At 44.8% G+C, this 15,316-nt stretch overlaps 1 protein-coding gene across 4 annotated transcripts in view; it reads left to right on the forward strand.

Moving 5' to 3' along the window:
• The window catches only part of UNK (unk zinc finger), a 46,436-nt gene extending 31,527 nt beyond the window's left edge, over window positions 1-14,909 (forward strand). For 2 of the 4 annotated variants that reach the window (XM_071573453.1, XM_071573454.1), the window contains 7 exons: window positions 2,605-2,667; window positions 3,338-3,512; window positions 4,618-4,719; window positions 6,224-6,412; window positions 9,221-9,402; window positions 9,938-10,195; window positions 10,534-14,909. In XM_071573453.1, coding sequence (XP_071429554.1) covers window positions 2,605-2,667; window positions 3,338-3,512; window positions 4,618-4,719; window positions 6,224-6,412; window positions 9,221-9,402; window positions 9,938-10,195; window positions 10,534-10,689 — 1,125 coding nt within the window. In that variant the 3' untranslated portion in view covers window positions 10,690-14,909. The remainder of the gene's footprint in view (window positions 1-2,604; window positions 2,668-3,337; window positions 3,513-4,617; window positions 4,720-6,223; window positions 6,413-9,220; window positions 9,403-9,937; window positions 10,196-10,533) is intronic. The other 2 variants (XM_071573455.1, XM_071573456.1) reach the window with 2 other exon arrangements.
• Window positions 14,910-15,316: the final 407 nt, after the last annotated feature.

The raw sequence follows: 15,316 nt of genomic DNA on the forward strand, positions 1-15,316 counted from the left end.
TGTCCTCGTTCTCTGTGGCCTCTGCTGCAAAGGAGGAGTGAACCCAGAGCTGAAGGACTGAGAGAACTCCTGTCTGCTGCCAGCAGAGGCCGAGTGCCAGGGAGGCCCTGCTTTGGAGAAAATGGGCAGCAAGCCTAAGCCAAGGAGAAAGGGGATGGAGCATGAATAGGACTTTTAAAAGGAGGGCCAGATGATGAACATTTATATCTGAAGCCCAATCTGTGCTACAAAGACACTGTGTTCACATAGCTTCTTAATTATGTGGCTTTAATTAAGCAAAACCTGTGTTAAATGACTGGAATAAATAGCTATTAAGATATAGACAGAAGTAATCACAATTGCCTTATGCTGGGCTTCTACAGACAAAATTAGGTGTCTCATAAGTGTCCTGATTTATTTTAATCTATAATTACTTACCTTTTAAAATCTTGTGTAATTTCCTTTGACTGCAGTGGGCACCAGAGATTCTCATATACCCTCTAAATTGGACCACTAATTAGGCATTTAACTTTGTCAACTCCTGTATGGAAATGTCACTCTGGCTCAGCTCTGCAGTGGGCTTGTAATTTTTCCTCTGTAGAATTAGCACAAATAGTTTCTATCTTATTAGAATGAAAAATGCACCTTCTGTCTTAATAGATTCCACATAGTTTGTGGTAAGGCTGAGCCAGCAGTTAAAGCTAAAAATACTTTTCCCAAGTCCCAAAACATTTAGCAAGCTGGAAATATGCTGGCTGCACTGGAAGGACTTGAATGCCACGACCAGGAGGTGTTCCCAAGTCCTGACACACAGCACAGTAGGTTTGTTCCATGCTGGTCAGAAAACATTTAGTTTCACTCATAATTTATGTCCCTTGTTCTCTTCCCTGACTGCAACAGAGTGAGCTGGAGAATTTCAGCCTGTCCTTTGAGTTTTTGTCTAGATGTGTGCCCTTCCTAATGTCATTCAGAGCTAAAGGAGACTGGCTTAGTGGTGACATTTGGTTTGCTTGTGCTGTGTGAATTCAAGGCAGTGGGAATTGGGACTAACTTGGAAATGGGTTCACTTTTCTCCTTCTGAAATAAAAAAAAAAACCCTCCAGTAAGCCTGAACTGCAGCAGAGCAAGTCCCCTGCGTTGGCAGGAGGCCTCTCAGCGGGGGCACGGCTGTGGATGTGCCTTCCCTTCAGCTGCTGACGTCTGTGGTGGCACGTTTGTGTTCAGATGAGTGTCAGAGGGGGCAGGGATGTGCTGGATAACGTGGCAGGCGTGTTATCAGACATACACAGATGTGCTCATGTAATGCAGCTCCTGCACACAAAGCAGAGCAAGCCCGTGGTGGGTTCAGTGGCAGTTCTGTGTGTAAACACACTGCATGTTGTTCAGGGAAGCATGAGAGAGTGGTACCCACTGCAGAAGGATCTTTGTGTCCATATCTCAACTGCCTGGCTGCCAGGCTTTGACCTCCCCATCTGCCCACAGGCGTACAGCTGAGCAGTGAAAATGATTTAATGAAGTAAAACCAAGGGATGAATTCTGCTGCTCTTTCGCCTGTCTGGTTATGTCATCCCTCTCCAGCAATCATTTATCTCTGTCATGAGACTGTTTAAGCCAAGAAGTCAAGGCATATCACTTCAGGTCAGCGTGGTGTCTCATGTGCTGCTGTTGTGCATCTCCCTGCAGAGATGGTGCCTTGCCTGCTTTTTTCAGACTGGGGGGGACTGGAGACTGAGTAAACAAGCAGCACTCTCAGTACTTTTTTGCTCCCTCTGTGTGCCCAGAGGGTGTGATTGATCTCCCTGTGCCATGTCACAGCATGGGAGGAAGGGAGCAAGGTCTGCAGACAGACCGTTACACACTGACAGGCTCCTGAGGCCACTTCCTTCCCAACTGAATTCCATCACAATTGGCTGATGTTGCAAGGCAAGAGAATTTATATCCATTAAGGATATAATGCTGGAATGTCCTTAAACTGAATTTTTAGGCTGGATAGTGGAATTCTAAATTTATGTTGGCATTCATGGACTTTTGCAATTCCAGACAGTCTTGACCTCTCTTACGCTTAATAACTTTGAACTCTCATGTTAATGGATGGGGGAAGGATGTTTTATAAAATCAGTTTTGGTGATGTTGCTTTGAATATTTGTTAGTTATCTGTATTTTAGTTTGCAATGCTAGCTGGGAGCTGGAAGAGTTTGAGGGAAAACATAATCCACAGACTTTATTTTCCCAAAACTGAAAAATATTTACATAATTTAAAAACATAGTATGCCTCCCACCGTTTCTGGCCTGTTCTGGTTTTTAGCTGCTAGTAAGGCTGATGAGTTAGTTACAGCAAGGCAAAATAATGCATTTTTGATCTTAGTTCTCAGGATGTGCTTTGTAGTAGCAGGGGACTTAGAACAGCATTGAAAGCAAATGTCATTGTGACAAGTCTTTGCATAATTCTAGGGGTGATGTCTTGGTGTACAGGAAGCAAATTACTTGGAGTGTTTTCACTTTGCTGTGCTTTGCCTTTCTACAAATTCTCTAGTGCCTTGAGCAGACTGAGAGGGGAGTGGACTGTTTTCCATTTTAAATTTTGCTAAATAATCCCTCTGCTTATCTTTTGTTTTTTTACTGCAGCAAGCAAAAATGAAGTCACTGGAACACAGGAGCCAGGAGCAACCTTTGTTACAGCCCAAACAGGTACGGTGCTGCCAGCAGGGCTGTGAACCCAGCTCAGTGCTTCCACCACCACTGAGAAATCTCTGTGGGTCCAGACAGCTCTGCAGGGAGTAAATAACAGTCCAGACACCATTAGGGATGCTCAGCTGGAGGGATTACTTTATGAGGATGGGATGATTTGCTGGAGGTGTTATTTGTGAGTAGTTAGACCTGAGTGAATTCAGGATGGATTCGTAGGGCTGGACTGTGCTGGAAAGAGTCTTCAAATTGCAGAAAATTGAGCTGGAATGGATCTTTGGAGTCATCTAAGTTCAAGGATTTGGCAAAGGGAATTTAATATCAGGTTCTAAGTCGTGTGCTGAACTAAGTCTTAGTGACTGATTGTGTGGCCCATGGCTATGATTGCATGCAACCTGTGGGTCACAGGAGTTAATTCTGGGGCAGCCTGAAAGATGTTTAGAATACTGGGGGAGGGACGTGGAAGGGAGAACAGTCGACAGAAATTAAAGAAAATCTGTTAATCTCTCCCCACCCCCAGCCCAATAGTAGCAGTAGCCATCTGTCAGGTTGGAAGCAGGCAGGAAACAGGTTTGCTGCTGATTTTTGGCTCTTTCCTGCATGTTTCTGAAGGGGTTATTTTATAAAGATGTTTTATTTCCTTCCTCTTTCCCTTTTTGAACTCTTGTTTCAGGACATACTGGGTATTCTCCCAGTGGGGAGCCCACTGACATCCAGCATCTCCTCTAGTATCACCTCCAGCCTGGCTGCAACACCCCCGAGCCCTGCTGGCACCAGCAGCATTCCAGGCATGAATGCCAATGCCCTTCCCTTCTACCCAACCAGTGACACCGTTGAGTCTGTCATAGGTAACTCTGCCTTTTTTGCTCATGCTGGTAGGGCTTCCTCAGACATGGATTGCCAGGTATGAGAGTTGCAATATCATGGGTGTTCCAGTGACCTCCAGTTCTCTGTCTCTGTCAGTGCTGGCAGATTCCTGAGGCTTGTTCTGTGACTGTGACACATCTGATGTTTTCTGCAGGTCATTATGGATGAAATTCACCCACGGGACCAACTGTGAAGGCCTCTGAGCCACTTACTCAGAATGTCACATGGTTATAAAGGGTCTTAGTTTTAGGTTTGTCAAAGTGACAAAGAGGACTTGGACTAGGCAGGAAATCACAGGGGCATTTTTCCAAAGTTACAATCCCTTACATTCTAAATGACAATTTTATAGCCAGGGCTGCCACCAGGTAGATTGTAAGGACTTGCCCTTTGTAGTGTAGGACAGGCTGTAAGAAAAGGAGAATATGAGAATCCAGAGAGTGGAGTCACTCTTTGATAGGTACAGGCTTTTTGGTCACCTGTTTTTTCTTTTTTCTTTTTTTTCTTTTTTTTTTAATTAAACCTAACGTTTCTGAGGTGATCTCACTAAATTGATAAAAATAATAATAGAAATGAGTGGGCTTGTGTGGGATGGAATTATATTGATCATCATTAGTGATGAGGCATGTTCAAATAGATGTAACACTTGGCAGGCATTAATAAGCTGTATTTTACCTATTCTTGAACCTCAGAGATGTTTTTCAGTGTTCCTTTCTACTGGTATTTCTTTTCTGAGTGGCTCTTTGGGAAGGCAGGGAGAAAGCACAAGCCAGACATGCCATAAGCCAGGGACAGATTTAAAAGAGCAGTTTGGGGAAGGCTTATGGGATCTGCTGTTATTCCATCAATTTTTTGTTTTCAAAAAACATTTGGGAGTAATTTGAGACAAAAAGAAACCAGGTCAGGTAAAAGAACCTGAACTGAAAAGCTGCCCATGACACTTCTGCCAAACAATTTCAGAACAGGGCATAGAGCAGGGCCCTGACAAATAGAGAGTGCAGGCTCCTCTGCATGTAGGCTCTTTGGGCCATCCTATCTCTTGAAGTTGTTGGTCCTTTATAACATAATTGGTACCTCTGTGTCTGGCAGAGTCTGCCTTGGATGACCTGGACCTGAATGAATTCGGAGTGGCTGCCCTGGAGAAGACATTTGACAGCAGCACAGTGCCCCACACGAGTGGCATCATGATAGGTACATGAAAGCAACAGAGCTTTCTTTATCTTCTGCCAGCAGTGTTGCCCAGTCACCTCAGTGGAGCCAGCCCAACCAAGCTCTAAAACCAGTCCCAAAATAACATTGGTTAAAACAGCAATTATAACAAACTCTGGCAACCTTTGAGCATATTTGAAGTGTGAGCTTGCCCTTACTGACTAGCAGAGCTGAGTTGTTGCCATTGGGCCCAGATGTCTTGGGGATGTTTCTTGAGACTGAATGGGACTTGCTTGATTTTTTAAATTTTTTTTCTTTTTCTTTATTTTTTCTTTTTTTTCTTTTTTTTTTAATGAGTGTGTAAGTGGATTCTAAAAGGCATCTGATACATTTAAAAACAGGCCAAAGTACATGATTTGCATCTTAAGCAGAAAGCTCTCCCCAGCTGTAACAGGAAACTCACTGACCTGGTAATGCCATCCATCTGTCAGAGTGTCATCGTGGTCTGTTGATTTGATTCCTGTAATGTCTGTCTCATTTTGATATGTGGAGGTAGGCTAAGGCCTCTTCTGCCTGTCTCTGATGGGTGTCCAGGGAAAAACAAAATGTCTCGCATCTTTTGGAAGCGGTTGTAGTTTCTGGCCACCCTTTCTGTATGAAGGTGTTTGAACGGGAGTTGACTCTGGTTCTGTGAAGGTTTCCAAGGGCACTGCACTGCCTGGAGCTGCAGGGGTAGGAAGGGCGCTGTGGAAAGAGCCCTAAAGAATATCCCTTCCACTTCCCTGCCAAAGGCTAGAGCCTGGTTGGAGAGTTTACTGTACCTGTCTGCTGCCAGCCCTGCTGCTGCTGCTCCCCATCCCCATGGCTTAGGGATCCTCTGCCTCTCCCTCTGTTCCCATCAGGCCTGGGTGTTACCTGGTGATCTTCTTAGAGGGGAGATCAGGAGAGAGCAGGGAGCAGGGCTGAGACCTCCCTTAATCTGTGTGACAGGCAGAGTAACCTCCTGTGTAAGGGAAGCTGATGTCTGTTGAGCACAGGCTCTTGTTTATTTGGGGTTTTTATTACTGATAGATCCAAGCACTCAGGTATTTCTGAACTAACTAGAGGTAGTCACTGATTTTTATTGATTAAGATCATGACCTCACCCAGCATGATAGTCTTCTCACTACAGGTTGTTTGGAGTATTAGAGGCAATGGCACATGTTTTAGCAGTGAATTTTTCATGACAGAGTATTTTACCAGATACCAGATTTGTCTTCTCTAGACTGACAGGGACTGAATTCTGCTCAGAAAACCTTCTGCTGCTTTGGCCAATGAAAGAATGGTCCATTGAATTCTGGAGGGTCTTAACCTACTTGGGTCAGGGGATGGCAGCTTCAGTGCTCCTCCTAAAGGCTGAGAGAGGAGTGAAATATGAGAAGTGGAGAGAATCCTGAGGGGTTTAGGGAGGAGAAAGGGAACCTACTGCCTTCTGCTCTGAACTCCTGCCTTGTGCCCACACTTCATGGTCATACATAGCCATCCTCTCTGTGTGTTCTTTGTCCAGGTGGGAGTTTGCTGCAAAGTTCTGCTCCTGTAAATATCCCTGGGTCCCTTGGAAGCTCTGCCTCCTTTCACTCTGCCTCTCCTTCTCCACCGGTCAGCCTCTCATCGCATTTCCTCCATCAGCCCCAGGGACACTTAAGCCAATCAGAAAACGCGTTCCTGGGGACATCAGCTTCTCATGGATCATTAGGTAAATGCACAGTGTGTGTGTCCCCATGTACATGCCTGTCTGTGCCATGTAAGTATTTTCTTTTAAGTTAGCTTTAATTTTAATGTATTACTTCACTGCTGTCATTTGTATCTCTTCTTCCCATGAGACCAGCAAAGGTACTAGAAGCTGCTTTACCAAAAATCAGCTAATACCTTGTGAACAAGGGAGCAATTCCCTCTACTTTCCATGTTTCTAGGCTGAGAAATAGGGGCAGATAGGTTAATTGACTTGCTCTGATGATGCCTTTCAGGGAAAAGAGCTCTGCCTTTTCCTGCCAACAGTTTTGAGATTTCACACCATATAAAATTCAGAGCTCCGTCCTCAGCTTTGCTTAGTTAAGGTGGTGCTTGCAGTTTGCCCTTGGGACTGCTTGTGGGGCATATTGGCTTCTGGGATCTCTACAGCAGGCTTGGGGTATTGTAATTTTTCTCCTATTTGACACTCTGCACCAGTTTTGCAGGGTGGGCTTTGCAAAAAGTTCGTGTTCCAGCTTTTGTCCCCTTGGCTCCTTCCCCTCCTTGAGGGTCTCTCCCTTGTGTGAGGGACTGAAGGGAAGATAAATTGCCTTGGAGCTTCAGCTGTGTCAGGAAGAACTACAGACTGATGGGACAAACCATTTTGTTATCAAGAAACGGGGTTACCATGAGAAATAAAACTGTTTGGGCTCCAGGCTACAGTGACACCAGTTCTGCTCATTTCTGTTAATAACAGTAAATATTAATTCTCTCTATTGATGCTTTACATAAATGCCTCTTCAAATTTGAGATACACTTTAATCTTTAATATTCAGCTTAACCTAATAAAACGATTACATGCTTTTGTAATCTATTTCTGCATGCCCTTATCTGTGTAACTGCATCCCTTGTTTGCACAGCCCAAACCCATGTTTCCATGCTTGCCATTGCTGTTTGTTTGGCTTTAACAGCTTTTACAATTACTGTAATAAAAGACATCAGAGGGCATCTCAGCTATGAATTAGGGCTGAAGTTGGCTGTTTGTCCCAATTTTTGGTAAGGAAAGGAAAAATTGCTGATAAGTCCTGCTTTTCATTTCAGAAGAAATAAGAGTTATATTTATCTTGACTGTATATTTATGCAGATAAAAAGAAAAAAAAAGGCAGGAGATTCACAAATTCATTTTAATAATTTATTTATAAGGAAAAAGTTAGATATTTTCCTGAAATACGAAGAAACCCTTTGCTGAGGTTTTGAGAAGATGCATAAATAGTTACCCAGCAACTGGCAATCTGGAATCTGTCTGTCCATATAAATTACTGAATGCACATAAGTAATGTGTGAAGTGTGTAGTTAGTACTTTTTTGTATTGCAATTGAGTTTAAAATACCTAGTGCTGGGCTGGTTTCCACTGTGCTTGATGCAAAATGTGCCAAAGGGGCTTGAGACTTCAAATGTGAAATGAGAACAGCAGGTGGAAAGAGGGAGTAAAAGCAAATTACAAGATCAGCTTGATCAGCATTATGGCTGAATTTGTGGCTTGCCAGTATCTTAGAGCTGGGTTCCCATTCAAGACAACTGAAGTTTAAAAAGTCAAAATGCAGGTTGGGATTCCATTAAAACTTGTTGCTTTCAACTGAGCACCCTTCAGAGTAGCTGAAATGATCTCTGGTAAGTGGGCTGAGCCAGCAAAGATCCTTTGCTGCTCTGCTGAACAAGTTGTTAATGAGCTTTAAGCCCGTGGTGAAGGCAAGTTACTGTTTTTCAGCTGTATTTTTGTAACTATTTGTGTCTTGGCTGGTGCTAAGTGGGAAGTCAGGGGTGCTGGGTTAGACCTCAGTGAGAGGCTGTTGCTCCAGGGCTCATTTGCAGACACAGTTCAGCTGCTCTAAGATCAGAATTATCAATTGCAACTTCATTTAGGAATGTGCACAGCCAATGGTGAGCACAATATTAAAACGATTCCCACATCAAACTGTAGCAAACTGTGTGGGTAAGAGTCCACACTCTGTCTCAGTGTTACCTTTTATTACTCCTTTTCCCCTGAGTACAAAGTGTGGGTTGTTATCAAAAGAGTGCAAACATTGAACTCTGTGGAAAAATAGCTTGTTTTGTCTACAACTGATTTTTCTATTGCTTTGTCTCCTAAGCCTTGAATTTCTTCCTGGAAAGAGAATTCATTTGAACAAGCCAAAATAGGGAAGTGGTTAGTTAGTCTTCTTTGATACTGTTCACCATCTCTGTGCTAGAACTCTGCTGATGTAGATACTGTTGTCTCTACCTGTTTATAAACAGGATTTTCCAGTTAGTTTTGTTTCTTGCACATGGAAACAGCGATGACTTGGAGCATTTTCGTGTCACTGTTTGCAAGTGAGACTCCTTTTCTAAGCCCTGAGCTGAGGAGACAAAAGCAGAAGTTTCTTAGGGTGCAGTGTGAGAGGAAACACCACCTGGGCTGTGTGAACCAACTGTGGTGGTTGTGCTGCACAGAAGAGTGGGAATGTTGTAGCATGTCAGGGGTTCCCCCTGTGAGGACATGGACTCAAGCTGATAGTCAGCTCTGCTATAAAACTGATGCTTCTAAAAGCAGTCTGATTCAAGAGTCTCCTCTGCTCAGTATCATAGGTCCTCCCTGTATCACCCCAGTGGTGTGAAATTCCCTTATAAAGTCCCTCTGGGATGGACTCTGGGGTTCTGGGGATGAAATTGATTCCTAAGATGGACGTTTTACCCTATTGACACCTTTTGAATCCTGGATTTCACAGGGGTAGGGAGGAAATGGGGAAGTTGCCAGCACCTGTGACATAACCCTCTCTATTTCCCTGTGAAACAGGTTTAAATGGGATGAACAGCAGCATATGGGAACACTTTGCTTCGGGGAGTTTTTCGCCCAGTACCTCACCTGCATTTCTGTCAGGTCCAGGTGCTGCGGAGCTGGCACGGCTACGACAGGAACTGGATGAAGCCAACGGCACAATAAAGCAGTGGGAAGAGTCTTGGAAACAAGCCAAACAGGTACTTGGGCAACTCCTGGGAACTGCTAAGAGTGTAGAGAAGTAGGGGGGTGTCAGCCTTTCAGCAGGAGCTTTCTGGACCTTGAGGTGGTGGATAGAGCTGTAGGGTTTACAAATTCTCTTCAGCATTCTCTTTCTTTCCAGTCCCTTGGAAAGAGACACTGAATCACTGTGCCTGATGTGTTCAGGTGCTGGCAGTGCAAGGCCAGGTATCTGTCATAACAGATACACTGAAGTGCTTGACAGGGTCTCAGACCTGCCAGCTGACTTTGATCCATTATAATTTGTCAGTATGCAAAGTTCATGTCTAACAGTGTGAGCCAGATGTGCAGAACCACAGCCCAGCCAGATGGGGTGTCTGGAACGAGCAGTGCCCTGAAGCCAAGCTCCAGGAATGTTTCAAAGTTTGAGAACAGGGCAGATTGGACAGAACTGGCGAGGAGTGTATGGAAATGGGTACTTTTACCTGGAATTCTCTTTGGAGGCTGATGGAGTTTTCAGACTGCTTCTTTTACCCTCTTTGTCGGAACCTGTAGGCTTGTGATGCTTGGAAAAAGGAGGCAGAGGAAGCAAATGATCGCGCCAACACGGCTAACATGGAATGTGAACTGGCCCGGGAGCAGAGGGAAGCCTTGGAGCTGCAAGTGAAGAAACTGCAGGAGGAGCTGGAGAGGATCCACACAGGCCAGGACCCGCAGTTCCTGCGCTCCTTCTCTGACCTGGAGACGCTGTCGCTCTCGTCGCTTTACACCCTTCAGAAGCAGCTGCGGGCGAACCTGGAGAAAGTGGACAAGGTGAGTGCCAGGGATTTGCAGGGCTCTGCTCCCTGTGCTCCCACACCACAGCTTTCCCCCTTTCCTTTAATAGAGCCAGAAATGGGGAGCCTGTCAGAGGGCTTCCAGGTTATGTACCCAAAGTGAGTGTTAACCAGCTTACAGGAAAACACCTCCATCTTTGTGCCTAAAGTACAGAGTTTAAGTCAATCAGAGTTGCTCTGTTGATCCTAAAAGGCATCGTGCTGTGTTGCTTTGCTGTTTGCTTCAGCAGGTGAACAGGTGGACAGCTGCAAGTCCTTCCCTGCTGGCCATGTGGCCCCTTTGCTGACTCTGTGCCCTGTCCCCCTCTCTTGCAGGCGGTATTTCAGATGCAGTCAGTGAAATGCCTTAAGTGTCAGGAGGAGAACCGGGTGGTGTTACCGTGCCAACACGCAGTGCTGTGCGAGACGTGCGCCGAGGAGGGCGAGTGCCCCATCTGCCATCCCAACAGGCCCCACTCTCTCCAGTCGTGACCTTCCAAGGACACTTGTTCTAATCATATCGTATAGAACTTTTTAACTTTATACATACGTACATATATATATGTATGTGTATATATATATATGTATATATGTGTGTGTATGTGCCTGTTTGTGTATGTGTAGGGATATGCACACACAGGCACATACACACATGAAACAAAAAATTAGTTGCAGAGCACTTTTTAATATTTTACATCCCGTGTCTAAACTGCCCCTCACCCGTGCCCCACTAATTCTAACTCTTGATGAACTTTGAGAGCTGTTTTTAATACAGATCAAAGGGCCATTTGCAAAGAGTCTGCATTTCTCCTTTTCTATTTAGGTGATAACAAATTTTTGACTATTTCCAGAAGGACTTAGAGTGGGCAAGAGGGGCTTCCATGTGCTTTCCAGAGGAAGAGTTGAGATCACGGGGAGGATCGAGGTAGATTGAAATGACTTGTTCATGCCTTCGGTCTCCCTGCTCTTTCACTGACCCAGCTTGGTTAAAGCCGTCCTCCCTGATGGAAGCTCTGCTTGGTGGGCCTCACATTGCCCATCTCTGAATGTGCAGGAACTTTGTCTGTCATTTAATCAGCAAAGTTCACTTTTTAAATTTTTTTACGCTCTTTGTATATTTGTATGAAAAGAAGAAAAGAGGGAAAAAAAAATTGTATTGGACCTAGAGCAAGCCAAGCCCCAAAATTCGGTGACTGGTGTGCATTGCTGATACAGCCAACATGTTCCAGGTCTGAGCAGCCTTAGAAGTATTGCCCTTGGGTCAGCTAAAGCCCTTTATGAAGGAAATTTGGATGCAGAGTTTAGTTCTCTCCAGGCACCCCTTTGTCTGGTGTCTGTCTAGAGTTTTTTACTGTTTCAGACCAGATCAATTTTGTTTTAGCCACAGGGACCTGATTTGTAGTCACTGCTGAAGTGTATGAAGCAATTCCAGGTAGGCTGAGTTTTGTTAAACAGAGTTCATGTTGCCTGTGTCAGCAGCTCCAGGATGGTTTGTGGACTGCTGGCTCCAGGAACCCTCATGTTGGAGGTGTGTGTGGTGACAGAAAGTCCAGCAGGACAGGGAAATGCCACCACCTTTTCCTGTCCAGCAGCTGAGCTTTCCTGTGGCTTTCCTTACCGGTGTGTCCATTGGATTTTTACATCAGGTGGATTGCAGTAACCTGCTGGGATCTCAACCAAAAGGCCACTCAGTTGGACTAAACATTTTTATTTTGCACACGGATGCTCCCGTGCTGCCCCTGCCTGACCTGGAAAAGCACTGGAACCTCCAGCAGCCCACTATTGTAGGAAAACTGAATTTTTACCAGAGCCTCTCAGAAAGCTTCATATTTAATACAAACACATAATTAGGTTTGCTTCCATAATTCCACCTTTCCTCTCCATGGAAGGGGTTAATATGCATTCCCAGATGATCTCTTAAGTGCAGCTCTGTGTAGTTCTTTTTTATGTTTTCCCATTAACTTGTTTTTGGGTTTTTTGGTAAAAATGCTTTTTTTTCCATGTGTATTTTATTGTAACTAGCATCAGTTTTTTTAATTTTTTTTTAATGGAGAGACACTGTTGAGTGACTATTGTGGCTATGTTGTTTGGTTATAGCCTTTGAATGTCTGTGCCATGGGGCAGCACATCTGCCTTGGTCTGATCTTAAGGAAAGACCTTTTATTAAAATACATGAACATTTCTCTTTTTGTAGGAAAAGTAAAAAAATTTTAAAAAAATTTAAGTGCGGGGGGAGGAGGAAAAAAAGCCCAATTTAAGATAAAAATTTACTAAAAAGCTTTTTTTTGTAACTAACTTAAATCATAGGAAATAAACTCCTGAATCAGGTCTATAGTATTTATAAGCAGCAGAGCTGATCAGCCCGTTTTTGGCTATGGTTTGTAACACTTTTTATGAGTGTGGGGGTTTCTCTGCTCCTTTGCCTTCCTGGGGCTGCTCAGGGCGATGCTGCCTTTTGGCAACCCTCTGTTTTTAGATCTGTCCAGCACCAGCTCTGTGACTGCATCCAATTCCCACTCGTCCCTTCACATGGAATGTGTCCCTGGTGGCACCGTGGGCTGTTTCCATGGGAATTCCAGTCATGGGGTGATGCAGGACTGGGGGGCTCAGGGGGAAGAGCTGTTTGTCCCCACTTTCCATGGGGTGCATTCCTGAGGCAGGGAGGGGTACAAGGAAAATTCCAGGCCAGAGAAAATATGTTTTTCCCTTTTGAGTAAAACAGTTTCTCTGTTTGAAAACTTATACTGAAGGACCAAAGAATCCAAGATTTCACCTGTTTGTGGCCCTTAAATTTTAACTTTCCATTGGCACACTGTACACATGGCAGAACAGCCTGAAGGAATTAGCACTCGACCCTTCCCTTGCCCCCACCCCAACCTCTCTCAGCACTCTCTTTGCACAAGCACATAGACTGTTTCTCACTTTCCTCTGGTTCTTGAAGAAACACTTCCTAAATTTAGGTTTATATTCATTTGTTTGCTGCTTTAAAAACAAAAAAGGAAAGAAAGGAATATCTGAAATGTGAATTTATTTTCTTAAGCATCAGATGGAAAAGAGAACTTCATCTTTGCATATTTTGTGAATGTTCTGGGGGGGCCACTTACATGACAATTCCCAAACCAAATGAGGTGAGAGCAGGGGGAAGGGGCAGCATTCCTGACCCACTCCAGCAGTTTTTGCTGCCTGCCCTAGGCAGGAAGGACAAACCATAATCACAGCACTGCAGTTAAGGCTTAAGAGTCTGTGATCAGCTTCTGTATGGTGTGAAAAGAGCTGAAATAAACCTGGTGCTAATAAGTGCAGCCCCTGTCCCGTACTGTCAGGCTTCCTTCTGAAGCAGGAACTCCCTTTACAGGACACACAGTAACATGTCAGAACTGAGGGGGCTTCAAAACAAAGTTTGGGTCCACAAGGCTCCTTGAGGAGCAGCCCAGCCCTGCCCATGTCTGGGTCCTGCCTCCTCACACAGACTCCTTATTGGATAATGACATTTTCCTCCCCACAATTTTGGGAGCTTCAGAAGTGCTGACCTCAGTGACTAATTGTGCAGGTCAGACACTTCCGAATTGAGAGCTGGGGGAAGGGAGTTGTGGTTGTGTTGTGAAACCACAGTATCCTAAAGGTCAATAAACTTTTACATTATTGTGAAAAACCAATCTAGAAGCAGCTGGCTTAGGACAACACTATCCTGAGTAGATGGAGAGCAAAAAGCAAGGCTGGAGCTGTAGATGAGAGCCAGGAGCTGAAGGATTTTGTCATTTTGGGCTAACAGGACCACTTTTAGCTCATCTCCAGCCTTAGATGCTGTGGCCTGTGCCAGCAGTGCAAAGACCTGGTGACACAGGAGGGACCTGGGAAAGGCCTCGGAGCTGGAGCACATTTCCTTAAGCAGATCCCCACCCCGGGGGGGGGGTCACTGCAGCCAATCCTCTGCCGAAGGGTTTTACACTTTCTGTACATCTCTGAAGCTGAACCTGAGCCACTTGCAAGGCTTGTACAGCTGAGACAATGAAGAGAATTCCTTACCCTGGGAGGAAGCCCATAACACTGAATGGACTCAGTCATCCATTGCTGTTCCACCAGCCTCTGAACCTCCTCTCTTCCTCCTTTTCCCCATCTGAGAAGGAAGAATATTACCAGTGTTTTCCTCCAGAATTATAATAATCCTTGGAGTGATGGCCAACAGCAAAATAGATGTTACTGATGTAAAACCTAGTATTTTAAAGGTGAAGTATTCCTGCAAAGTAGTGACTGCATCGGAGAGATTTCTGGGGCTTCCCCACTCCGTAGCTTCCAATGTTAAAACAAAATAAATACAGTATACGTTTTTAAAAAAATAATAATAATACACACTGCAGTATTTCTGGTGGCAATTCTTGCCCAGTCTCTTCCCTGCTTTCCCCAGGAGGAAGGGCACTGGGCAAAAGTGCCCCTAGTCCGTGTAGAAGTTGGCAGAATGGTGATCAGTGGTGTAAAACGTGTTGTTGATTCCATGTATAGAACTGTGATTTCAGCTGTCGTTCTCTCGTACTCTGTAAATATGTGTTTTGGCTGTCGGAAACCTGGTTTAGACTCTTTTCTTGGCAGAGTGGATTTGCATGTGGGGCTGGAAAGAACTCAATCTGTGTCACAGTTTCCAAGGGCAGGATGGATTTTTTTTTTTTTTAGAGGACAATAAATTTTTATTTTTTTGCTAAGAAAAAAAATTATAAACCAAAGCGGTGTGTGCGTGTGTGTGCGCATGCGTGGCCGGGTGGATGTGGGGAGGGTGCGGAACTCTGGGCTGTGGAGCCCTCAAAACAGCAGATCCATGGCAAGTTTGGCCTTTTCCCTTTCACACAACCAAGAGTAATTCCTCCCTGAACTCCCTTCTGGATCAAGCCCCTTTCTCAGGGGGGTTGCTTTTTACCTTTCTGATCGAGGTGTGGTGGTTAAGTGGGTCAGAGACCCCTTTGGAAATGGCAAAACCACAAAATAAGGGTGGTTTTATCACCCAAATTTTTGTCTGGGCATGGATTTATGTCCTGGAAGAGCCAGGCTGGGCAGGGGTGAGCTGTGCCTGCACCTCTGTGCCTGCACGGGGGATGCAAACAGGGTTTGGTGTGTTGGCACCCAAAAG

The sequence above is a fragment of the Pithys albifrons genome, chromosome 19, assembly GCF_047495875.1.
Source record: "Pithys albifrons albifrons isolate INPA30051 chromosome 19, PitAlb_v1, whole genome shotgun sequence".
Taxonomy (NCBI): domain Eukaryota; kingdom Metazoa; phylum Chordata; class Aves; order Passeriformes; family Thamnophilidae; genus Pithys; species Pithys albifrons.